The 26,289-nt window shown below is 35.6% G+C and overlaps 1 protein-coding gene across 1 annotated transcript in view; it reads left to right on the plus strand.

The window, feature by feature from the left end:
- Skap1 (src kinase associated phosphoprotein 1) overlaps window positions 1-26,289 on the plus strand; it is a 281,957-nt gene that overhangs the window by 57,962 nt on the left and 197,706 nt on the right. The window contains exons 3-4 of the mRNA XM_077801083.1: window positions 8,596-8,621; window positions 24,779-24,877. Coding sequence (XP_077657209.1) covers window positions 8,596-8,621; window positions 24,779-24,877 — 125 coding nt within the window. The remainder of the gene's footprint in view (window positions 1-8,595; window positions 8,622-24,778; window positions 24,878-26,289) is intronic.

The raw sequence follows: 26,289 nt of genomic DNA on the forward strand, positions 1-26,289 counted from the left end.
TTTTCAAAATGATAACACAATTTCAAGCCTGTTCCCGATTCTGCATGAGATTAACTGGTGGCTCCACAATGTGGACTTCTAAACTCCTAGGTGCAGCCACCTAACCTCTCTTTCTTCCTTTTTCTCATCTGTAAAGTGAAGACTAGATTAAATGATCTCAAATGTCCTCTCAGCTGTAAACTTCAATGAGTATATGGGCCACAGTCACAAAGTCAGTGCCATTAGTTATTCACCAATCAGACAACAAGGAGTCTCAGTGGTTAAGGAGTAGCTATTAACCTGAAGCCAGCAAAAAAATAAAAAATAAAATTAAACTAAAATTAGGCCCCGACCACCAACAGTGACAAAACTGGCAGGACAGATGTCAGAGACAGCGGTTTTAAAGTATGGTAACCTGCTGGAGTTCTCTGTACACAAGTGGCACTTTTTTCCTCCATTATACAAACTTGGGACTAAAAGTTGTCTGACTTTCCTCTTTGACAGTCTGTCCTCAATCTGTCTCCAAGTCCATGATCAAATCCCTTCTCTTGCTCCACACTCCCCCGCCACACATACATCCTGGAGATTGAACCCAGGGGTGCTTAAACACTGAGCCACATCCCCAGTCCTTTTAATTTTTTTATTTTGAGATGGAGTCTCACTAAGTTGCTGAGACTGGCTTTGAACCTCAGCCTCTGGAGCTGCTGGGATTATAAACATGCACCATTTGCTCTTAAGTAACTTCTTAAATAGTCTCCCAGCTTCTCTCTCTCCCAAACACACTGCACATTGGTGCCAAATTTGATCACAAAGGCCAGGTGTGGTGGTGTGGCTTATAATCCCAGTGGCCTGGAAGGCTGAGGCAAGAAGATCATGAATTCAAAGCCAACCTCAGCAATTTAACAGGACCCTAAGAAATTCAGTGAAACCCTGTCTCTGAATAAAACACCAAAAGGAATTGAGGATGTGGCTCAGTGGTTGAATGCCCATGAATTCAATCCTTGGTACCAAAAAATTAAAAATAATAAAATTGATCACAGTGGACATAATTTCTCTATCCTTAAAGATAAGCCAACAAACAGAACTCTCAGTGAATGCCTTTTATCTTCAGGGAAAAAAAAAAATCTAAACCCTGACCTGACAGGTAGGCCACAGGACACCTGACCACCATTTTTCTTTTATTAGTTCACTGAGTTATATATGCAGGGCATTTGAGGACTGTATATACATACTAGTGAGATTTACTTGTGAAGAAACTGTCCTTATGCGAGAAAGTAGGGGAGGGCATATTAGAATGTAAGTTTCCAGTGTTGCAATGAGAAAGATGAATCATTGGCTGACAAAGAATAACTCCTGGGTGTCTTGCTGTTCATAGGCAGGGAGGATGTTCTGTCAACCATGGCAAGGACTCCCTATAGCTAAAGTATTTTAGAAGACTCAGTGGTGAAGAGTATTTTATTTAATTTCTTTTAAAACTTTATTTTCTTTATTATCTGAGAGTGGACTTTTAAAAACTTGAGAGAGGGTTCGTGAATGACACTGTCAGTCTCAGATAATGTTGCTTGTTTATTATTTAGTAAATATTTAATTTAACCATTATATTTTGTAAGTAGGAAAACATTTTGTTGTCTCCCTGGGCAGATTGTTAAAATTTATGCTTATAGACTCAAGACCCCAGAAATATTACATCCCAAAGAAGAACTCAGGATCTTCTTATGACAGGTCCTCGTATTACTTGAGCTGCATGCATATTGTCTATTGTTATTATCCCATTTGTTATTTTTGCTGTCTTAGATGGTCATTTCTCTGTACATAAATATCTCATATTTTGGACTAGATTGTAAGCTCCTTGTAGGTAGGGCTCTAACTCATGTACTTTTGGTGGAATTGAAGGAATTGGGGCTAGAGAGGGCACCAGTTTCCCACCAAGGGCCTTCCTTTTGCTGTTTCTGAAGCTGGTACCCGGACCCCTGGGTCCCAGACCTCTGACGCCTCCACCAGAGACTTCCACCAGATGGTGCTCTTTTCCCATTTCTGTTCGTGGGTGTCGCTGACCATTTTACCTTTCCCACTTGCCCATTTCCTAATGCAAGGTAGTAGATAGGACACTGGTGGTAGAAAGAGAATTTGAAATCAGTGTGAATCTTTACAAGTGAGAAAATAGGTAATAAGAAATATCTATGGTATGCAGACTTAGCATCACTCAGCAAGGCCATTTCCTTGGGCATAAATCAACCTGTACTATGTGGCTCACTGCTCAAGATCAACTGTAAAAGGGGTTTTCCTAGTTGTCAACTTAACATTGAAGCCCTGCTCAAATAGGCATGCATTTGAATCTTAAGGTTACAGTTCAAATGCCAGAATAACACCTCAGTGTTAGTCTTCATAATCTGTTTGGAGAAAGCCATTACCAGAGAACAGGGATGGCCGAGAGGGAGATAGAAGAAGCTATGAGCATTGAGTATTGCAGACAACCTAGGCATTTAGAAGGTACTGCCATTTTTATATAAAAGTGAAGTTCAAATTTGGACTTCCTTAAGTCATCAAGAAGAGATTGATTTTGTTTGCCAAGGCAGAGAGTGTATGATGTTTTAAATTTCTGTGAGTCATGGGGAAAATAACATTTTCAATACTTCAGTTGTCAAAAAAGTTCATTTGAATGTTCTAGATTTATAACATCACAGATGTTGGCCTTTCTGGATTGCTAGTTTTACAATATCATTATAGTCCTATTCACCTAACCCAGTGGGTCTTATCATTTTTGGTGGTGCAGGAAAAAGGGGAAGTTATTGACACTAATGAAATGTATGGACTTTTCTCCAAGAGAACAGAAAACAATTATTACTTTTCATCAATTTCAGGGAGTTTATGAATCCCCTGAAGGCGCAGCTCTGGACTCCAAGTTGAAGACCTCTGATCTAACCACTCCCTAGTATTTACAAGCTAGCAAAGCAATTGTACCTTCCCTTAATATCTAGATTTGTTTTCTATAGTTCAGTCAATTGGGAAAGAGTTAATGTGAAATGCAAGAGCTTAGGCTCTGGAACTAAGCAGAACTGGGTACAAATCTTGGTTCTGCCACATATTAAATATGTGAGCTTGGTCAAGTTGTTTGACCTTCCTGAATCTATAAAATGGGGATAATAATAGTACTGACCTCTTAGGGTTGTTATACATACTAAATAATATATGTGAAACATATACATAGCACAGATTCAGTGCTGAGTATGTTAATTATTTTACAATTAGGAAAATGGAATTATTTGTCCTTCCTTAGGAGGTAGTTCCAACAATATTAAGATAGTTGTTTGTCTTACTTATGTCTTCAGAATCCATCTAATTAGCTGGCTGAGGGACTAAATGTCTGAGTACTTTAATCTCAATCACCATGTTTATTCATTAGCTCCATGGTCAAGATTCTGGTTAACCCCCTTCCAAAGTCTAATGATGTAGAGTCAATCGCACCATTTTCAGCATAACTCTACTATGAATTTTGGGTATCAATCTAGAAGAGAATGTTTGTAGTATAAAATATATGATAATGAAATATATCTGTGGATGGACCATGTTTATTTTAGTCACCATTTCATCCTTGGCATTGAACAAAGAGCATACCATAGAAGCCAGTCAATATATATTTATTATCTGAATAACTCAATTACTTTAGAAAGAGTAAAATATTTTTAGAGAAAGAGAAATTTTGATGTGAGATTATATTTTCAAGACTGTCCTTCATTTCTCATTAAAGTGCCTGTTGGAAACTTGTCTGCCTTAGTAGCTATGTAACCATGGACAAGTCCTTGATACCTCAGTTTCCTTATTTAGAAAATGGGCTTAATAATAGAGTTAAATTTTGGAGTAAGTAGGTTAGCATATGGGACTTGGAACATGTTCAATAGATCTTAGCATTATTGTGATTGTTCCTTCCACTAAAATTGCTGCTATACATCAGGATTCTCTCCATATTGCGGACTTTCCTGAAACTGAAGTTCAATTAGTAACATCTTTAATTTAAAAACACAAGTAGCAAACTTTGTCTTGCATGTAATTTAATTCTAAAACTTCAAGACTGCTCTATAGGTAGACTAAACATAATGCATTTTTATTCTTCCATTTTCATTTTTGGAGGCACCAGCAAAGATGGGTTTATTTGGACTGAATGCAAAGTAATCATCATCAATATGGTGCAGCATTTTCTCTCCACTCATTCTGTACTCATCTCTTTTCAGTTCCAAATACCATTTGCATGGACCTGATGATGTTGAGTACGGATATTGCAGAGGAGTGATAACTTCCCTTTCCTATTGAAGCTGAAGCTTCAAAGAGAAGATTAAAGAAGTGTTTGTTATCTATCTGCACAGGCCTGATATGAAATTCTCAGAGGCATTTAGAATAAACACAACTCTGTATGTGTACATTTATATGCTTTTTCTTTTGTGGTCTTTGCATTTTGGTTTGAATTTTTTACTTCAGACTTGTTGGACTCTCTGACTAGAGGAGAATTATTTTCAGAGTGAAAGGTAAGAATTGGAAGATGTTGGCAGAATTTAACTAAATGCTTCCTGAAGCACATAGAACTCTCTGGTGTGGCATCATCTTTACAGAGAATGTGATGAAGACCAGCCACGGGATATGTTTAACAAGACAAGATCAAGTTCTTGAAGGTGTCTAGCAGAGAATAATCTGTGGTTCCCTTTATTGAGGGATTAAATTGCTCACCTTCAGTACTTTCATTTCAGAAGTGTCCTCTATGAGCTGTGGGATAGAAGTGTGGTTTTGCTATTGTTGTTATTATTTTTGCATGCAAACTTCCTTTAGGGACATAGCATTAATTAATATTTAGAGTAATAAAAGAGGGAGAAGAAGTAGGATAAGAAAATAGATTTATATCATCTGAAAAAGAAGGTATTTCTGGGTGTGGTGGTGCACACCTGGAATCCAGTGAGGAAGCTGAGGCAGAAGGATTGTAAGTTTGAGGCCAGTCTCAGCAACTTAGCAAGATCTCAAGCAAATTAGTGAGATGATGTCTCAAAATTTAAAAAATAATAATTAAAAGAACTGGGGTTGTGGTTGAGTGGTCAAGTGCTTCTAGGTTGTTCCCCAGTACCAAAAACAAATAAATAACCCAAAGTAGCTAACATTCTACTTTATGCTTCTCCACCTCAAGTCACATCAAGTTCAACATGTTACTTTTATTATTTTATTTTTTATTATCAGTAAAAGTGAAAGAATGAACAAAGCTTGTCATTGGAGCAAATGCCAGATTATTGAGGAATGGCTCTGCATATTTATAGAGCCAGGGGTGGTTTGACAGTTGGCATGGGGTGCTTTTTGATTGGAGGGTAAGGATCAGGTGAGCCAGCAGGGCTAGTCTGATTGGTGGGTAGGATCAGGTGAGCCAGCAGGGCTAGTCTGATTGGTGGGTAAGGATCATGTGAGCCAGCAGGGCTCTGATTGGTGAGTAAGGATCATGTGAGCCAACAGGGCTCTGACTGGTGAGTAAGGATCATGTGAGCCAGCAGGGCTCTAAATGGTGGGTAAGGATCATGTGAGCCAGCGGGGCTCACCATTGGACTGCTCTTCTTGGGGGATGGGGAAGTTAGTCTTTGGAGCTGGGGCGGCTCCCAACATTTATATACATTTAAATGTACAGTGTGATGTTTTGATATACATATGCATTGAGAAATGATGACCAAAAATTAATGAATATATCCATCACCTCACAAAGTTACTTTTTTTGGTGTGAGAATGCTTAAGATCAACTCTTTGCAAATTTCAAGTACACAATACAGTATTATTAGTGATAGCATGTCATATGTTAGACATTCAGAACTTTTTCATCTTTCAGCTGAAAGTTTGGAAGAAATATTTAATTACAACATTATCAGAAATAAAGCAGATTCTGCTATTTAATATCAACTATATAGACCTGCTACCTTTTTAAAAAATACTGTTAAATTGAGTTCTTTCTTTGTAATCAACCTCCTTAAGATAAAGCTTATTGGCAGCAGCAGTACTGTTGGTATATGGGAATCTATAGTGTCATCTTTCTTCTGGGCTAACAAAAGGAACCAAGAAATGAAGGCATTGTACAGAAGGGAACCGAAAATCTGTTTTAGTTGAAGTGGTGATTTTGGTAGGCAAGAGAAGCACCAAAAAAAAAAAAAAAGGCTGAAATCATCAATAACATATTTTGATTATTTGACAATTTGCCTACAGTTGGCATGTTAGCTGCTGCTTCAAGGTAAGTTTCCCCATCCCCCAGGTTCATAAGTGAGAATAATACTGGTTAGAAAAGTTCTTGCTGTTGCCATCATTAATGTTTTGGAAAGAGGAGTGTGTGTGTGTGTGTGTGTGTGTGCGCTCAAACCCTCAATTTTATTTACATTGAATTAGAAGTTGGCTAATGATAGGAAATGAGGGCCAGGACAATGCCTCAAGGGAAGAAGGAAAATAGTAGAAGATGGAAAATTGTTTACTGTCTGATGACTTGCTGCAGTGGTTGTGTTTGGCAGAAAGGAGTTTTGTATAGTGGGAATCTACACTGTCTGCGAGGTGGAGATAGACCCCTCTTACTATTATACATAACTTACTTACATTTTGGCCAGTTCTAATTTACATATGCTCTAACATTGATAGGTAAACCCCTTCTTCCTAGCTGTGGAAGCTTTCCATTTCCTAGCTCTATCTCCACTCCTTCCATCCCCTAGTTCCACTACAAAACTGTGCTGGCCTTTCTCTGCCCTCTAATCCAGGTCATCTTACATTTCCCTTCACCTGATTGTCAGCCCAGAAATGTTCTGGGAAAGGAGAGGATCAAGGAAAGAAAACCATCAGGTTTCTTTTCCACTGTCTCTACCGCATCTCTATTAATTTCCACCAAATTAACCTCTGGATTCTAGCCACACCCTCTGCAGTGACCTCTTTCCTCTCTATTTTCTAAAGTTTTATTTTACACAGTAAAGAAATAACCTAAATACTCACTGGACTGATGCTCCTCTCTAATGTGGTCTAATGTGGCTAAATCTAATTTCAGCCATGTAGGTACCGGAAGACACACCATTATGACCTGAGTATGGCCTTTTTCTGAACCTCCTGTGGGTTATGGACCCTTTTAAAAATTTGATAAAATTCTTAAAACTGTGGAATTTATCCTCAGGGAAACAAAAAAGCTCATATATGCATTCTGAGAGGCCAAGATGAAGATAGAAAAATATCCATTCTATTTAGTAGCACAGAGGTCTTATGTACATAGCAAGAATTAAGTTGCAATGACTGTGAGCCTCGTTAGAGTAAGTTAAGGAGTGAGTGGGAGGTGAAGGAATAAAGACAAGCCAGTAGAGAGGATGCTTTTCAATGTTCACTGTGTCATGAAGGAAGATGGGGTGGCAGTTGGAGGAATGAGAAGAGGATGAGGGAGGGCTTGTTTTATTTGGATATGGGCATAAATTGCTGATGGAAAGGACCAAGTTGAGAGGTTGAATATGCACAAAAGAAAAACCAATACAGAATAATGTAAGGTTCTTGTGAAGGTGGGAGAAAATGGGATCCAAAGTACAATGGACTTTTGGGGGTTACCATCACACACAGCATTGTTTTGATGAGGAAAAAAAATGCAAGTCAGGTTCCAAAAAACGGGACTTACAAATGATCCTTTCTACTGCTCCTGTTTTGATCAAGGATTTTCAATATTGCCAGTCGTTTCACAAAACATAACAGAGGAGAGAGAATGGACTCCAAGGGCACCATTCTTGGCTCATACACTAAAATATTAGATCTAACTCTGGGTCAGCTGTTCATGTTCCATCTGTAAAGTGAAGAATTTAGGTGTAAGAGGCATTTAAGGATGTGGTGGTGGTTGGGGTGGGTTTGGTTGTCGAAACAACTGGAAGTGGCACCTGTTATTTGCTGTCCAGGACCAGTGATGCTATTGTTCAGGATATCTCAGCAAAGAACCTTCCTGCTCAAGGCTCATGGTATCCTATGAGAAACTGTGAGCCACGGTTAGCTTCCCTCCTAGAATCTTTCTAGCTCTAAAATCCTAACAGTCGAGGAGTTGCACGGCATTAATGCAGCGTTTAAGCCCTTAGAATCTTTCAAATCTCAGGGACGACTCTTCTGTTTTTCTCCGACAAAACTAGGCTTTGGCTAGCCATCATTCTTTATTTTCATTGGTGCATGTTAATTATACAGAATGGTGAGTTTCATTGTGGCTTATGGCAAATTGATACATGCGTATAACATCATTTCATCAATTTCACTCCCCAGTTCCTCCTCTTACTCTCCCCTCCTCTCTCCCCTGATCTTTTTCTTGTACCCTGTTGGTCTTTCTTTCACTTTTGTGACATCCTTTTATTTTATATATACATATACATCCCTTCCCCCCCATTTTTTCTCTACTAGCTTCCACATATGAAAGAAATATCCAATACTTATCTTTCTTACTCTGGCTTATTTTGTTTAACATGAATGCCCATCTATTTTCACCCATTTTCCTGCAAATAGTAACCAAGTATCTAGCAAGGTTTTTGGATTACAAATTATTGCTACTGTATGTTGACAAAAATTGAGAAATATAAGTTTAACTTATCTCCATTTTTTCCTTTTATATTTCAGGTACTGTTGGGATTTTCAGCCCCAAGGTGAGTACTCTGTGACCATGAATGATTTTATACTAAAAATGTGTAGGTGGTATTGTTTATTTCTATCTCTTCTGTCTATGCTTCTTCATGGAGTGGTACTAGCCATTTCTGAGGAAAGTTAGTGGAGTGTTTAATTAACCTTCATCCTGCTGGGCCCCCCTGCCCTGCTTTTTAGCAACAAGAGGCTCTGGGCTTCCGCCTTCTGAGTGGATGGTTGCTAGATTATTTTATAGAACTGAAGCTATAATATGCTTTTTCCCCTTAAGCTTTGTTAGATACCAACAGGATCCAGTAGCATTCAAGTAAAATGGTAGCCGAGTCCATAATAAAAACCTTGGGTGGGTTCCAACTCGGCTAATCCTTCATTTGCTCCAGAAATAAATTCCACCATGTTTCATCCTTGATCACAGTGCCCTTCCACATAGTCTGTCTGGCAGCAGAGAAATGTCAGGAATGGAGCAGTGTTGAAATTCCCACTAGAACAGTGTTATCACATTTTAATATGAGTCTCACTGCAGCCTTGGTGCTTCTAATTGCTTTCAAACCATTGTTTTCCTGCTTTTGCTTGATGAACCCAGCATCTGGCATGATTCTAAAAAGTACAACAGACAGCTGTGTGCAAAATTTGAAAAAAAAAAAGGCCAGGATTAAAACACATTTTTAAAAGGTTTACAATTAGAATATATATATTTTTAACCCAAACAGTTTGAAGACATTTCTAAAGTACTGTAACCATTCCTTCTTTGTAGTAATCTGGTTGAAAATGTCAGAAACATCATCGTGAATATTAATTATCTAAAATTATTATAAATGGAGGGTTTTATCCCCCTCAGAGAATCATAAGAGTTTTAGACCAAACATGAAAATTGTTTCACGAACTGTTTTGCTCTATAACTTTTTAAAACCAATTGTAAACTGTTTTGTACTTTTTATTTTCTTAATGTTTTCAAATGAATCCAATCTTGGTGAGTAGTAATACATTAAAGAAATTAAAATGGTAAGTGAGGATACTAGTTTTATTAAACTTTTTATTTTCTAGCTCATATTTTGTTAAAGTCTACATAAGGGTTTCTTTAAAAACCAATTTTAAGAAATAAAAATCATGTATGTTTAAAGCCTTCTTCATACTCTTTGTAATAATGCGATGTGGTGTTATTATATACCTCAGTATTCTAAAGCATTTATAGCTGAGAACATAGATCCAGCAATAGAGAATTATATGTAATAATGCAGCAGTTTGCATGGCAAAATGTGAAATGCACTATTCAGAGAATAGTCCTATAGTTCAGGGTTTAACAGATGTTAACCAAAATCCACAGGGGGCAGAACATGATTGTGAACTGGCAGAAATGAATGGAACTGTGAGGATAAAATTAATTACCAAAGGAGAAATAAAGAATCAGTGTCGGAGATGTGGTATAGTAATGCATTGAGAAGATAAAATAATTTTGGAGCTTGACATAAGAGAGTCTATGGGACTAAAAAGACAAAGGGCACCACCTTACCAGGTTCTTGTCATGGTGGCACTGCAGTCATCTTCCAACACAGGGCCACTTCTACACACTCTTTCTCTCTTAAAAAGAGGGTATGGTAGAGCAGCCAAGGGGACACTCGAAAATAGTTTATTTAGGACAGAAAGCTATTTGTTCCTTGACACTGATTGAATATATGGAACAAAATCTTTGTTCATCCAGAAGTCAATATAAAGAAAGATCAAGTAGAAAATCCCGTATTCTTACATATATGATGTTGTGATGAGAAAAAGAAAAAAAAGTGTGTCACATTAGATTGGATAGAGAGAAAGGATGGGAGAGGAGAGGAGGAGTAGGGAGGATAGGAAGGGCAGCATAATAGAATAGACAATATGATTGATGTATGTACATTTCATATATGTATTATATGTCAAAATACATTCTGCTGTCATGTATGACTAAAAAAATAAAAACAATTCGTATGGTAAAAAAAGAAAGGAAGGAAGGAAGGAAGAAAGGAAGGAAGGAAGAAAGAAAGAAAGAAAGAAAGAAAGAAAGAAAGAAAGAAAGAAAGAAAGAAAGAAAGAAAATCCCATATTCTTGACCCTAGCTTTCCTCCTTCAATGGACTTTTTTTTTTTTTTTTGGTGGGCGGGCGGGCGGGGGTGGTGCTAAGAGAAAGGAGTATCTCCTACCTTGCCATTTAAAAATATTTATTTTTTTTTAGTTGGCATATCATACTTACACCAAAAAGTGGAATTCATTGCAACATGTTCACACGTGCATCTGACATGGTTCAGTTACTGTCATTCTGCTGTTCCTCTCCTTTCCCCTCCTTCCTCCCTCTCCCTTGTTCCCTTCCTTTACTCCACTGTTCTTCTCTCTTCTGTCTTCAAAATATTTATGCCTCCTCTCCCACCTTTTTAAACTCCTTACTACTCTCTAGTTCCACATAGGGGAGAAAACATTCAACCCTTGACTTTCTATGTCTGGCTTATTTTACTTAGCATGATGTTCTTTAGTTCCATCCATTTACCAGCAAAAACCATGATTTCATTCTAAGTAAAACACCATTGTGTATATATACCACATTTTCTTTATCCAGTTTATCCATTGAGAGATAGGCTGTATCAGTAACTTGGCTATTATGAATTGTGCTGCTATATACATTGGTATGCATGTATCACTATAATATGCCGATTTTAGTTCTTTTGGACAAATACCAAGGAGTGGGATATGGTGGGTCCTTTCCAGTCTTTTGAGGAATCTCCATTATTGCTTTCCAAAGTGGTTGTATTATTTTGCAGTCATATCAACAATGTGTGAGTGAGTGTACCTTTCCCCCCACATCCTCATCAGCATTTTTTATTACTTGTATTTCCTAAATTTAACTGGAGTGAGATGAAATCAGTATAGCTTTGACTTGAATTTCCCTGTTTTGATCACCTCTTAGCTGATAATGTGTTTCAGAAACTGGTAGGCTGAGTGGGAGAAAAAACTTGTCTATTTAAGTATATAAGATACAATAGGACATTTTAGGATTATGAAAAGAATAGGAATATGTAAAAAAAAAAGAGAGAGAACCACTGAAAGAAGAACTTAGAAAGCCCTGGAAAATTAGGTAATGTTGGAATTGGAGTGAGAAAAGACAGAAGTGATGGCTCAAACTTTGCTAGCATTTTTTACTGTGACAGGACCCTCTGTACAGAAAGACAATGTGATGAATTTTATTTTATTAACTTTGTGAATTTGCCTAAATAAACACTTAGGTTCTTCAGGTGTTTGGACTAAATAAGTTCTGATGCAAGGAAGGAAAACAGTTTTTAAACATAAGATCCATTATTTGTAGGTGCTTTTAGTAAGGACCTACACACATTTTTCAGAAGGATATAATTCATATATCATAAAGTTCATACCTTTAGAGTGTACAAGGCATGCCAAGTATACAAGTTCATATCTTCAAAGTGTACAAGTGGGTTTTGGCATAGTCACTGAGTTGGGCAACCACTTTCACTACCTAATTTCAGAACATTTTTACCTTCTAATAAGAAACCCACACCCATCTCAAAGCCCATACCCTTCACTGCTGTTTTACTCTCTCACTGCAAGAGTGTTGGGGATTAGTGTGTCAGCATCTAGCACAGTTCTTGGACATAGTAATCAGTGAGAAATGTAATTTGGATCTATAATCATGATATGATAATGATATACCTTTCCCTCACATTTCCACCTAAGTTTTTTTTATTAGCTCACTGTCAACTTCCTAAATGCTGTTCAGTTAAAGATGAGAAAACATAGGAAAAATAAAACATAATCCCAAGAATATATTACATTGATGTAGAGAAAACATAAATGGAAGAGTTCTTTTAATAAGCTTAAATATAATTGGAGAACATGAAAATATTTTTTATTTTACATTAAGATGTGGGATTGCTTTGATAATTCAAGTTGTGTTTACTTTAAAAACTTTTTTTCTGCTAGGTGCAATGGCACATGTCTGTAATCCCAGAGGCTTGGGAGGCTGAGGCAGGAGGATCACAAGTTCAAGGTCGGCCTCAGCAACTTAGTGAGGCCCTGAGCAACTCAGCAAGACCCTGTCTTAAAATAAAATATAAAAGGGCTGTGGATGTGGCTCAGTGGTTAAGTGCCCCCAGATTCAATCCCTGGTACAAAAAAAAAAAAAAAAAAAAAAAAAAAACCACAAATAAAATTTTTTAAAAAAACCAAAACACTTTTTTTAAAAAAACTCAGTTTTTCACTTAAAGTTACAAAGAAAAGCCAATGGAATCTTTGCCATGGAGTTATTATCATTACAGTAATCAGATATTTGAAAGATGATATTGGTCTCTGTCTAAATAACAGTATCAGTTTTGCCCTTTAAATTTGATGACAGAGCACTTTAAAATTATGGAACAAAATGGTTTCTTTCATTTTGCTTCAATTTCTCCTTTTTAATAAAATGAGTTAATTATTGGCATTTTTGTTTAATAAGTCAAAATTTCACTTATAAGGTATGATGTTTATAATTCAAAATTTATTGTTATAAAAATATATTCATGAATATTAGGTAGAATTTCCCAGCATTGATCCAGAATCTAAAATAAATGATATGATATTTGAATAAAAATTTAGGAGAGACTGTAGGAATATTATGAATATATATAACAAGGTTTGATCTTTGTCCAAAGGTGATTCATGTCACATTTGTGATAGTGGTAAACAGGGCCAATCCAGTTTCTTGCTGATTTAAGGATTCTTTGAGTATCCACATGGATGATGTAAAAGGTTTAAAAAAATTATCCAGTATATTTTAAGACCAAAAAATTTTCTTTGTGTAGCTTAAAAATCTAATTTTGTAAAGGCAACCTTATATCCATGTCAAATTAAATTAATGCCTAAAAATATAGCTTGACAAAAACAAATAGTGCAAAGTGAATAAAGAAAATGTTATTTAAAAGCCACATTGACTATAGATTAGAGGAGATTTAAGAAACTTATCAAAAAGTGCATGGCTTTTATGTGGATCTTGTCAAACAAACTATTAGAAATTACATCTATGAGAGAATTAGGAATTTAAAGACTGGTTATTTTATGCTATTAAGAAACTGCTGTTAGGGCTGGGGCTGTAGTTCAGTGGTAAAATGCTTGCCTTGCATGTGTGAGGCATTGGATTTGATCCTCAACACCACATAAAAATAAATAAAGATACTGTGTGTTCATCTACAACTAATATATATATATATATATATATATATATATATATATATATATGAAACTGCTTTTAATTGTTTTAGGTGTGACAATGGAATTATGGCTAGGGTTTTTTTTTTTAAAAAAAGAGTGTTTAGAGGGAGGTTTGCTGTGATATTTAAAGATAAAATCTGGTAAATATTATGGGAGAGGAGAAAGAAGCAGGATTGGGTACTGATGAAACAAGATTGGTCATAAATTGACACTTATTGAAGCAAAATGATGTATACATGGGGTTTATTACACTGTATTGTCTACTATTGTACATGTTTAAAATTCTCATAATGCAAAATAAAGGAGAAATAAATTCAGGTTGAATTTATGTGAGATTACAAATGTGAGATTATTCTTTTATTCCCATCATGAAACGTAGTACACTAAAGCATAAGATACTTTATGTATCTGGATGCAAAAATACATAGTGAACTCTTCCTTTAAATTGCTATTTCATGTCTGTGTTTATGATGAAAAGAGCACGAGCTTTGAAATAAGACTTGAATGGGATTCCAGTTCCCCTTCTTACAAGCTTTGTGAACTTTGCTAAGTGATAGAACTTCTAAAAGTGTCAGTTTTCTCATGTACAAAATCCTCCTAATATCCCCTGCACAGTTATGAGTTGTAATGAGTTATAAAAACCTGGTAACTCATGAGGAGTGCTTGCCACTTGGTAGCAAGTGACACTACCTAATATTCATTAGGTAATAAGTATTATTTTTATGTCTCAAAGTAGGGATAGGCAGGCAAATACACATATGGAGTTGTGATAATGTATGTTTCACAAATCTTTCCATAAAATTATCCATTCTACCCTTGGTGTAGGGCCATGTAACTCACATGTATGTATCTGTAGGGTTTACTTTTATAGGGTGCATGCACAGGATTTTTATTTGTAGGCACTTCAGAGGTTAGATTTATGAGCTTGTTGCTCTATAATGTCTGAGGCATGTTGAATGGAAGCATGAATGTCACTTAACTTCTCAACCCTTACGATCACATACTTGGGGCATGTAGTTATGACAACTACAAGAAGCAAAACATTAAAGCAGCAAAGAAACACCATCTTTACACTGAAAAAAAAGAGGGGGATTTCCTTTGAAGTTGAAGAGAAGTGTTTTTGAATTAATGGAGTGTACAGTGATTTTACTAGGTTTTATTTATGAAAATACTCTTTGCATTCATGCCAAAAGGTTTTAGCACAGTTGTAAGTAGGATTTATACAAAGAAACACAGCCCAAATTTATGACGTGTTTCCAAATGGAAGAAAAATTCTGAATTTACAATATTTGTAATTTATTGTTAAATATATTTCTATCACTATTCCTGGAATGCTAATATTTTATAAACACAAGTGTTGGTTATGAACCTAGAATATCCTAACCTATACTACTTTTTAAAAAGAAATATTCCAGCATCTTTTCCATGTCTTGTGGGGAATTTATAAGGGGAAAATGTACACAGGACAAATACTCCTGCCTTTGGCTTTGACCCAACCTTTTAACATCAACAATCTGACAGCTGCTTTTGTGGCTTGACTTCCTTTAGGCATTTCCCCTTTCCTTATTTGCTACATTTTATACAAATTAATCTGTAGAAAGTGGATACACACACAAACTGTTTTTGAAGTTAATTACTGACTTTGATACCTTTTCAAATATTTTACTTCCTATACATCTATTGGTCAGGTTTTTAAGAGTGAATGGGTTTTTAAATTAGTGCACTAATTATTTTGCAACCACTGTCAAAAGCAGTAAACAATTTTTAACAAAAGGACTCACTTTTTTCCTTCCTGAAGCTGAAATTTTCTAAGATTTTTAAAAAGGTACTTCTGCAATACATTTATTCAGAAAACCATTTTGTGGTGCTGGGGAATGAACCCAGGCCTCATGCATGCTAGGCAAGCACTCTACTAATGAGCCACATCCCCAGATCCTGTAAGATTTTTATATCATTTATAAAATGTAAATTATCTACTCTGGAGTAGATAATATTGAGACATAAGGAAAAAAAGAAACTTGACTTTCATTTAGGTAATAGAAATCTCTAGAATCAGTATCTGTATTCCTTGCACAATATATTTGTATAAGAATTTTCATTGTAGCATTGTTTGTAATAGCAAAGACTCCAAACAGTCTAATTATCCAGCAACAGGAAACTTGTTAAATAAATTATGCCTCATTCATTTAATATAATTTAAAGAAAAAAAATATATATGACATATAATATTCTCCAGGGACTATTAGGTGAAAAGGCAATTTGGGCAAGCAATGTATAGTTTGTTTTTGTGTCTCTTATACACACATGAGTATGCACACATACATATACATACATACATGATTTTATGTATACAATAATTTGGGAAGGATATGTACGAACCTATTAACAGTGGTCACCTCTGTTGAGGGGACACAGGTGTCAGTGGTAGAGGGGCTCTTCACTATATACATCATTTGGTAGTATTTTAATTTTCACCATGTGATTGAATTGTTTTAATTTTTTAAAAAGTTAAAATAATAAATCAGTGTGTTATATGCTGATCTGGAGCAATCACCAAGATAAATGATTTGGAAGAAATGCAAGGAACAGAACAGAACAAATACTATCATTTGTTAAAAAGAAAAAAAGATGTGCTGCATGCAGAGGCACTTGTTATATTTGGATTGGAAGTTCATAAGCTATCCAAGAAGCCTCACAGTAGACGTCTCTGGAGAGAAAGGACCAAGACCAGAGAGAGAAGATGGACTTTCATTATGTGCCTTCTTGTAATGTTTGAAATCTTTGCTGTGGGCATGCTTTATTTAATAAAGATGCTTACAAAAAATTAAAAACAACATGGTAGTGAGCTCTTTTTCAGCAGAATTATGATTTGGTAGGTTTTTTTATCCATTTAAGTTTTTTCCTTATTTATCTTAAGATATGAATTGATGAGCAAGGCTCTGGTGATGGGATAGAATAACAGTGTTCTCTGTTGTTTAATATTTGAGAACCAGCAGTATGTATAGGCATGCTGAGTTGACATCACTTAAAATGAGTTTTAAAATAAATTATGAAATACTGTAGTATTGTATGATATCCATATTAACGGATGAGTACCTTCTCTGAGTCCATCTCAGTCCAATTTTTTTTCATCCATAAAAGTTCATAGAACTTCTGGTTCTTGTGTTAAGTTGATTTACTTAACCAGGGAGACTTGCTGAGAAAAAAAGAAACCTTATAAACTATGTCTCCTAGGTAGAAGTAATCCTAGGCCAACATAGAAAATTAGGGATGTAGTTTGTGAACACAGGATTTTAACTTAAGAATTGATATTCATCAGGAATTCTGCCTCTAACAATTTTTTAATGTTCTGATCACAAATTATGAGAGAAAAGTACAGTCAATTTGAATGCAAACTTTTCTGGTTCTTCTGCTTTAAAAAATATTTTATTTTTTAAAATTTTATTTAATGAGGAAATAGGCTAAGCCTCTGGACTTGAAGCCCAAAGGATTTGCATGATATTTGAAAGTTAAATAATGTGATAGTGGGTCCAGTTCTATTAGGAAGCATTAACTTTTCATTTAGCTTCTTACCAACACATACTTCCCTCAGAAACGTGTTTGCCAGGATGGCTGAATTACCACTAACACGGGAGAAGGACTTCTTAGTCATGGGCAAGGGGATTTATGTTACATACAGAATAAAGCTTCCAGTTTCTGCTGACTTTAGTGAGGCAAATAGTGGAGGAACCAATCTTGTGACCCTAACTGCCCTTGTCAGAGGATGTAAATTAACACACATACTTGCCAGCCTTAAAGTTATTGATCACAATTCATCTCTAAGAGTTATTTTCCTAAACTTAAAAGGAATACCTCTCACCTTTAAGATCTGTGCATTTTACTTGTATTAATACCGCCTCAATAAAATAGGAAAAATAAAATTTAAAAATAAGGAGATACTTCTCCATGTGAACTTCTGTTTCAGGGTATCAAACATGGAACTGACAATGTTGACAGTGAGAGGTTTTGGCTTTCATTAATGGCATTACTTACAAGTGATGTTCAGGAACAGGAATCCCTACTTGGGATGAGATGTGGCATGGGGAGGAAGAATCTTGTCACCCTTTGCCATTATAGTCTTCATGGTATTAGAGGTCTATGTTACTCACAAAATAGCCTCATCCTTTCTACAGTGTGTTGAAAGTTGGTTCACATTTTCAGGTCTGCTAATATGACCTACAATCCATTATTTATTATGTTTTGTTTTATTTTCTTGGGCTTATGTAAAATTTTTCTTTTATCTACCAATAGCCTGTAGAACATAGATTCTCATGGTTTTTTAAAGTGATTTTTTTTTGTTAAATCCATCTAGCTGTACAGTTCTCTCAAGAAGTTTCCTAAGTTATGTTGGCTCCCCAATTGGAACAGTGTAGACCCCAGAATGCAACAGGATTATAGAAGGGTGCTAAGGTTCCCTGCAATTTGTTGTTAGGGAGAAAGGAAAGGGGAAGTTGGGAAGAGACAGCAAAGTGAACGAATAATAATAAAATTGCTGCATTCATGTGGTATTATATTTTTCAAAGGATTTTTCTACTCTGAGACTTAAAGCATGATTTTGCCAAAAAGGAAATATTCTTTAACTAAGCTAGGCCCAAGCTATATTTAGGTATGGAACACATTGGTTCATTTTCTGTTAAGCCAGGTCAAAATACCCAGAATCCCACAGACTCAAACAAACAAAAAAAAAGAATAGAAAAATTCAATATATTGATGTAACTAAGCCCCAAGTAGCTGTATTAAAGTTTGCAAGCAGGAAATTCATGCCAAAAGTGATATTTTAAAAATCGCTACACCAATACTACTATAATAAATTTAAACTGTGGGTTTGACCACTTCCTCCTTGGCCACATTCGGCTTTGTCAGTTCCAGTCTCTATACCTAATGTGACTCTGCTATTATTACTACTAAGAAGAATTTATATTTTGATTGTAGATTTACTTTGTTGAAGTAAAATAATACTAGTTAATTCCATAAATTCAAGATGTTGGCTGACATTCACTATGTTTTCTCTTTGAATAATGATCATGATTTATAAAGCCTGCAGATTTGGCTCCTAAGCAGGTCAATGTGTTAGGACAAGAATTTAGTAATCAGACAAGGTGAGGTAAAAGCCTGGATGTAACACTTATGAGTCACTTCAGGGACTTGGAGTAAACTACTTATTCTTTGTGTCTCAATATCTTCATCTGCATCTTTAGAATAATAATATAACCCAGGATTGTTTCCAGGATTGAATTAGATAATACATGAAGAGCCCTGGCCCAGAGCCTGTACCCTCTAAGAGTTCAGCTAGTTATCATGTTTTTATTATTATAGCTGACTTTCTCCTGCAAGTATGTTGAAAATTCAATTCAGTTAAATAACTTTGTAATAAGAATTAAGGCATGAAAATACAGTGATCCAAAGAAAACAGAACTACAAACAATAATTCCAGCTTATGGTTGCCTGGTTGCCCAATGATGAATTCATTCATTTTATAACATAGTTATCCATATACTACTAAATGCCTAGGTTTACATGTTTTGAATTCTGTCAGAAATCTTATTACTATTGAAAATATTCCAACTCAGCAGGTTCTATTTTAGTACCACTTGAACAATAATGGTGGTAGATGGAATGTGTTAGTGTAAAGCCGGAATGATTGCTGACAGGCTGTAATTTGCTTTATGAAGTGTGCATTGTCACATATACAATTATCTGGTTTATATTTGTTGCTGCCAGCCCTCCAGTGTGTTAATATCCAGGAGTTGAGCCTCTATGTGAAACCTAAGAAGGGTTAAAAATCTCTGCATTTTCTGAAGGCAGAAGGGAAGGAGCAAAAGAGTGCCCACAGTGGTTACTTTTTCTTCTCTCTCTCTCTCTTTCTCTCTCTCTCTCTTTCCCAGAGCTAGGATGATGCTACACACTGCAGCTCACCCTACTGGTCAAAATGAAAAACTGCATCATGAAAGACCATTTTCTTGGAAGGGGGGTGCTTTTCAACGGACTCCCGCGGGTGATTTCCTCTCCAATCCAACACTGACAGATGTAGTCCATATGAGAATATTATTAAGCTATGGCTACATAGCTTTTGGTTGTTAGAATCACAGGTTCTGTTGTAGTGATTGTACTTTGAGTGTCTGTCAGTTTGGTTCAGTTTCTGATCATTTAGACTGTACCATTCTCTGAAAATGTTATCTCTGAAGGTTCTTAAGAAGTCTGTTATCCTTAGTATAATTGTATAATCAGTAAACAGTGTCATAAGCTAGCATAGTTAATCTTAGGCACAATTTACATCTTGTACATTCAAGATCTAGTTGGAGCAACTTTTTAAAAAATGATAAATGAAAACTTTCTTTACCTGGCCTATCATTTGTTCTGTAGGGTTAATGACATTCAGCACTATTACACTTACTGCTAGGGCCTTGAGGGAAAAAAAGAGAATATTTAAACATTGAGTTATGGATAGCTTTAGAAGGAGAGGAATATGGGCAGAAAGACTGCATAGAACAGAGAAAAATTTGAGACCTTCACTATACATGGATTAATCACAAGAACTAACCACGCACATCCAAGTGGATATTTAGAAATCATTGAAGCCTCTGAGATGTTCTGTGAGAAACACCATACATTTTCTAGTGCATGAGTATGTGCAAAAATGGTGTGTAATTTACAAAGGAAGTATTGACAGAGCTTTAGCTTTGGTGTTGCAAATGTGCTCTATGATGTATTTACATGTAAGTAACATTTCACATATATGGCCACGTGTGTACCTACATGTTTCTTTAGTTGGGATTAGATTAAAAAACTTAGACAAATGGTTATAATAAAGAATAATACGCTGTCATTTTGCTAATCTTACTACAGTTCAGCTTTGAGAACTGCATTACTATTAAATTGGTCCATGAAAATCTTGGCAATATTAATGCTATCAAGCATGAAAACTAACTGGATTTGGATCAGGGAGTTTTATTTATAGGAATTTAGTGAGGATTTATTAGTTTAAAGAGGAAGCTCTGTGTCTCGTGGATTCTTAAATATTAGAGTAGAAAATCTCATGTTCCCTTCCAACTGTAGTAACAATAATAAAAAATAAAATAAAAATAGAAAAATGTTCAGACAATTTTATATTAATTGTAAGATTACAAATTAACTAATTATATTAATTTCATCTTCCTTATATTATCTAATGAGATGTGTTGAAGTAATAGCAAACCCTGGAAAGTTTCTAACCATACCATATAAATAGGTGCAGGTATGAATAGAGTCTTTATAACATAGCTAACAATTAATTAGAAGAGAAATAAAAGTGATGGCTTATACCAACATTAAAAAATTGCTTTACATATTGAATAAGCAAACATATTTGTATGTCTTATCTGTTATTTTTGTTCTTATATTCTGTTGTAGTTTTTAAATGCTTAAACTTCTTTCTTTTTTTTTTTTTTTCCATTTCTTTGGTACACTTGTCATTATGCCCTGTTTCTGTCCCTAAGTAGTACCTGCAAGTTCAGGAGTAGATGGGTTTCCTTTGAGTCAGAATACTCACATTATGGTTCATTTTTCCCTTGTTTTATTTGGAATTGAATTAGTAAATGAAAGTTTTTAGCAGTTTAATTCACTTCTCCATAAAGTTTATGGAGCAGCAACAGCTGGTTGAATCCATGGCAGAAAAAGCCAACTTCTAGTGGCCATGCTATTGTTTCAGAATTAAGGGGGAAAACTCATTAACTGTTAATGAAAACACAGGGAATAAAAACAAATAGCACAGAAACCCTGGCAAATAATTACCTTACACCTGACACAAAGCTGTTTTATCTTTCTGCTCCAACCCTCAGAAATTCCCAACTTACGGAGCATGAATGAAATTGAGTTTGACTCCCAGAAAAGAACAATAGAGAAATCATCCCCCTTATGGGCCCCTCAGCACTACTCAGTGGAGAACCTGCCATTGAATCTACTAAGGAGTGTATCTAACGCCCAATTCTTATGACACTTTGGATAGAGGAACAAATTACCAGCTAATAGCAGGTGAACCCTTGATATAGTTTCCTCGGATCTTGTTTAGAAATACAAAGAGAAAGGCTGAAGGTAGTGGATGTGATTAATGGAGATATGGTGTGTTAGAATATATATCTGTATAGAAATATATTGATTCTGAGCGAGTTGCCGTGGAAGTGTGTCTCCAGTGGCAGAGGGTCTTGCTTGTGAGAGAGGCACTCTAAGCAGATGGAGTTCGAAGCCCTAATTGTAGAGCTGCTGAGTGGAAATGTCTGTCACTATAGTTTGTGATCATTTATGTCTGATCCCACTGGACTACAGTCGTGGCCACTTGGAACTGTGATTGTCAGAGGTACAGATGAATTCAGAGAACATGCACGGTTATATTTTAAGGAAAAATGATGCTCTAAACTTAAGCAAATCCAAAATGACCACAGTAATTGCCAGTTCTTCTATAAAACTTTTCACCCATGCATCTTGAGTAGTTGTAATCATTTTAATTACATGGGAGTGTCTATTTATACTGTGTTATAGACTAGTTGCTGTGTGAGCCCAAGGGAGTTGGGCCACTTGATATGACACTAAAAGCACTTATTACAACATCTTCATCATCAGGAACTAATTGTGCTTGGGTGTAAGGCATATTCTAAAATGTTTCTCCCACCACAACCATCTGTAGTACTGACCTAGGCTCTGTTTCCCTACCTGGAGTTGTATTCCTTCCTCGTCGCATACTTTATAGGGGCACAATCTGGCATTTGGCACACAGGTCCGTCTTGGATAACTGTACTCAAAAACCATAGGAATCACGTGGTAGTGACTTTTCCATCTGAGGTTAATAAATCAAGTGCCAAATCCAGGCAGGTTTTGGGTGAGACTTTTCTTTCTTTTTTCTTTTTTTTTTTAAAGTGAGCTATAAATGCAGTGTGATATCCTGAATTTGATCTGATATAGAAAAAGGACATGAATGGAAGAACTTACAAAATGAAAACAAAGCCTGTAATTTAGTTAACAGCAATGTAGCAACGTTAACTTCTTGGTTTTGATAGATATACTTTAGTTGTGGAAGGAGATGAGTTTATGGGGAACAAGTTGAAGAGTATATGGGAACTCTTTGTACTATCTTTGCAACACTTACATAAATCAAAATTTATTCAAAAATAAAAACTTCATTAGAAAACATAACACAATGGAACAACAAAAGCCCTTCCTGGTCTTCATTTAAAAAAAAAAACTTAGAATAAATGCCAGAATGTGTAAGCATAGGTTCTTTTTCTTTGTTGGTAGATTTGTCAGGTTTCATATATATTACAAATGTCAAATTTTTCTTGGCAATTTAAAGTACTTTTTTTTTTTAAGGATTTTGATTAGGTTCAAAACAAAAATTCTTTCTAGCTTTGCATCTCACCTTCAGGTTTCCAGTCAGAGAGTCATACTGATAATTAGATTTCAGTGGATTTGCAGTGATATAAAATTTGAGCATTTTACCCTCTGTCTGGCATTTGGGATTTTTCTCAGTTATTATAGCAAGCTTACAGTGATGCTTTAAGCCTAACTGTATGTTTTATGTTCTGGTCAGTGAACAAATAAAAGTGAGCATCTCTTCTTACTTCAGCTAATGACTGTAGTGTGGGATTAATTTTTTTTTTACAATAGACTCTACAGTTTATTTTTAAAGTCCTCTATCTGCAGGTGTTCAACTCAGTTATGGACATCTACCTACCACTGAGCGTTCGAGGAAAAGTGTAGGTATAATCATCTAATTTAAGGAAGGAGGAAGCTTCAGCTTTCTTTTTTTTCTTTTTTTTTATCATTTTATGTCCTCCCTATCCTTCTAGTTTAATTGTAGGAAATAAACCTTTAAAGCGAGGCAATACAGATTCTATGTAGGTTGTTTGGTTTCACTGCTCCCTAGTTGAAATCCAGGGCCAGAACTCTACAGTGTTTACTGAGATTAGCATTGGTGATTTCCTTTGGAAATTAGTATTTGAGATAATATTAAATTCGGTTTAAAATCCTTTTTTCATGCTTGTGAAATGAACTAAGCAGCTGTCGGTGTCCTTTTATCAGCAGACTGTACCTCTGTTTGGGGGATTTTAAGGAAAGCCATTTGCAACGCTTTCCTTTTCTTCCGGTTTCTGAATGAGCTAACATCTTCCGTCTGAACCTTTTAAAGTATCATAATGGCATTGGCCACTTCTACAAAATACAATTCAATGTAGGTTGAAAACACCCAAAAGGGATTAGCATTGTTTTAATTGCATAATTCAGTATTGTATATACATTACCTTTTATCAAAGTCATTTTGCAGAACAAATATTACCTTCTTAGGGCTTTTAGAATTCCTAAGAGGTTGGTTGCATAGGCTGTAAACTAGAATTACATAGAGAGAACTTTATTAAGGTTGCAAAACAAGTAGTGATTTAAATAGGAATAGAATCCAGCAAAGTCTAGGCTCTCTCTGAGCTTACTTAGGTCTCTTATTTTTCAGAGAAGAAAAGAATATTGACATTATATAGGAGGTTAACCCCTTGTGTCATTACTTCTATTTCATTTGGAAATAGAGAAAAAGGCCATCAGATAAAGGTTCTGATTAACAGAGGCAGAGTATATAAATATACTAATTTATACAGCTCTGTTTTCATTTTAAGTGTGATGGAGAAATTCTCTCTGGTGGCAAGAAGTCTTCCCACTCTAAGCTAATAGTTCCTTAGTTCTATTGAGGGAATTACTTGAATGGAAAATTTCCCATCCAGGTAAGTTGGTTCTTGAAATTATTTATCTATTTCTCATATGTTAGGGGAGAGTGGCCATGTTCATCAAGTAAAAGATGCATCATTTTTATAAGTACCAGAAGAGAGATCTACAGACACCTTTATAAATATGTCCAAAGGATGACCTTGTTTTCTTTTTTGTCCCTCAGGAGACCTTGGACAGGACAGCTCTGATGATAATCACAGTGGGACTCATGGCCCGTCTCTCACATCAGATGCACCCTTTTCTTCAGATTATCAAGATGAGGGTGAGTTTCATCTTTCTGAATTTGGGGTGACCAGACTTGGTTACCTTTTGTCCTGCGGTCTTTGCTTTATGTCATTTTCTATCCAGCATCCTTCAGTGGGCTCTCTGTATTGGTAATCACCGATTTGCAAAGAACAACTATTTGTTTCATTGTGGTGCTGATCCTCCTGGGTAATTCAATACTCCTGAAGTTAATGTATTTAGGGAAACACTAATTCCATATTGGAGCAGGAAGACATCATTATTGATCTTTTTATAATAATGGTAGCTCAAAAGCTACGAGGGCATTTTAAGATTGCAGGGCCCAGCTTACTATTCTTTTGGATTTCTTAGCTTCATTGAGGTGCATGAGAATGGAGCTTTCATTTAATGATAATTTGATTATTAATTTATTGTGTATAATTTGAGAATCTTGAGTCCATTATAGTATAAGGTATCATCTCACTGGTGTTCCCATGCCCCTGACCATCGTAGTATCAAGGGGAAGGGAAAGCCACAAGAGCTATAATGCAAATCTTCCTGAAGCATCAATTTTACTTGAATTTTTGGGAATGGGAGGTATTCAACTGTTATAAACATTTTTTAAAATTTAAAAATACAACAGTATATAAAGGTGAAATGCAAAATAGACATGCATTTTTAAAAAGATATACAAATATACAGATTTTGGCCTGGTGGTTGCCAGTTTCTGGCTCAGGCTCAGATTTCCCAAGGGTGGGAGATTGCTGTGCCTCTTCTGGCATCTGGCCACTTGAGCAGAAGGTTTGATCATCATGGCTGTGCGTGGTTTTCTTATTTGAATTCTACTTGTACTTTTCCAGTGGGGGAAAAGGTAAAGTTGCTACTAAACTGAATATTAAATTAGAAACTGATTCTTTTAGAGATGAGAAATAAAGTTGGCAAACTATTCCTTATTATTATTCTCTTTATTAATCTGTGATCTATCCATTTCTTTTTCTTTTAAATTTCATGAGTTTATAATTCCCATTTCCTCTCTCTTTTTACTTTATCCATTAATTGCTATTGCATTTAGCCCTTTTGAAGAGCCATACTTTCTTAATAGTAGATCGATATTGGTCCAGGAATTACACTAAAAAACATTGTTTGAATTGAAAGCTTAATAATTATCTAGGTAGCTGATTAATAATTGTAGAAAATTAACAGTGCAAAACATGAAGAAACCAACCCTTCTTTGGTTTTGATTAATCTAATGCTTGGCAGAATTAGAACAATAGTGCTTCATTAATCCATAGGTCACTTATTTGGTATTTCTAACTTTCCCAAACAACAGGTGAGAACACAATAAGTAAGCCAGAAAGACCTCTAAGTGGAAATAAATGCCACTGAGTTTCATTTAACATTTATGCATTTTATTCATGGGAGAGTCCCTGAGGCCTTCACTGGGGGAATCCT

The sequence above is a fragment of the Urocitellus parryii genome, chromosome 7, assembly GCF_045843805.1.
Source record: "Urocitellus parryii isolate mUroPar1 chromosome 7, mUroPar1.hap1, whole genome shotgun sequence".
In the NCBI taxonomy this organism is placed as follows: domain Eukaryota; kingdom Metazoa; phylum Chordata; class Mammalia; order Rodentia; family Sciuridae; genus Urocitellus; species Urocitellus parryii.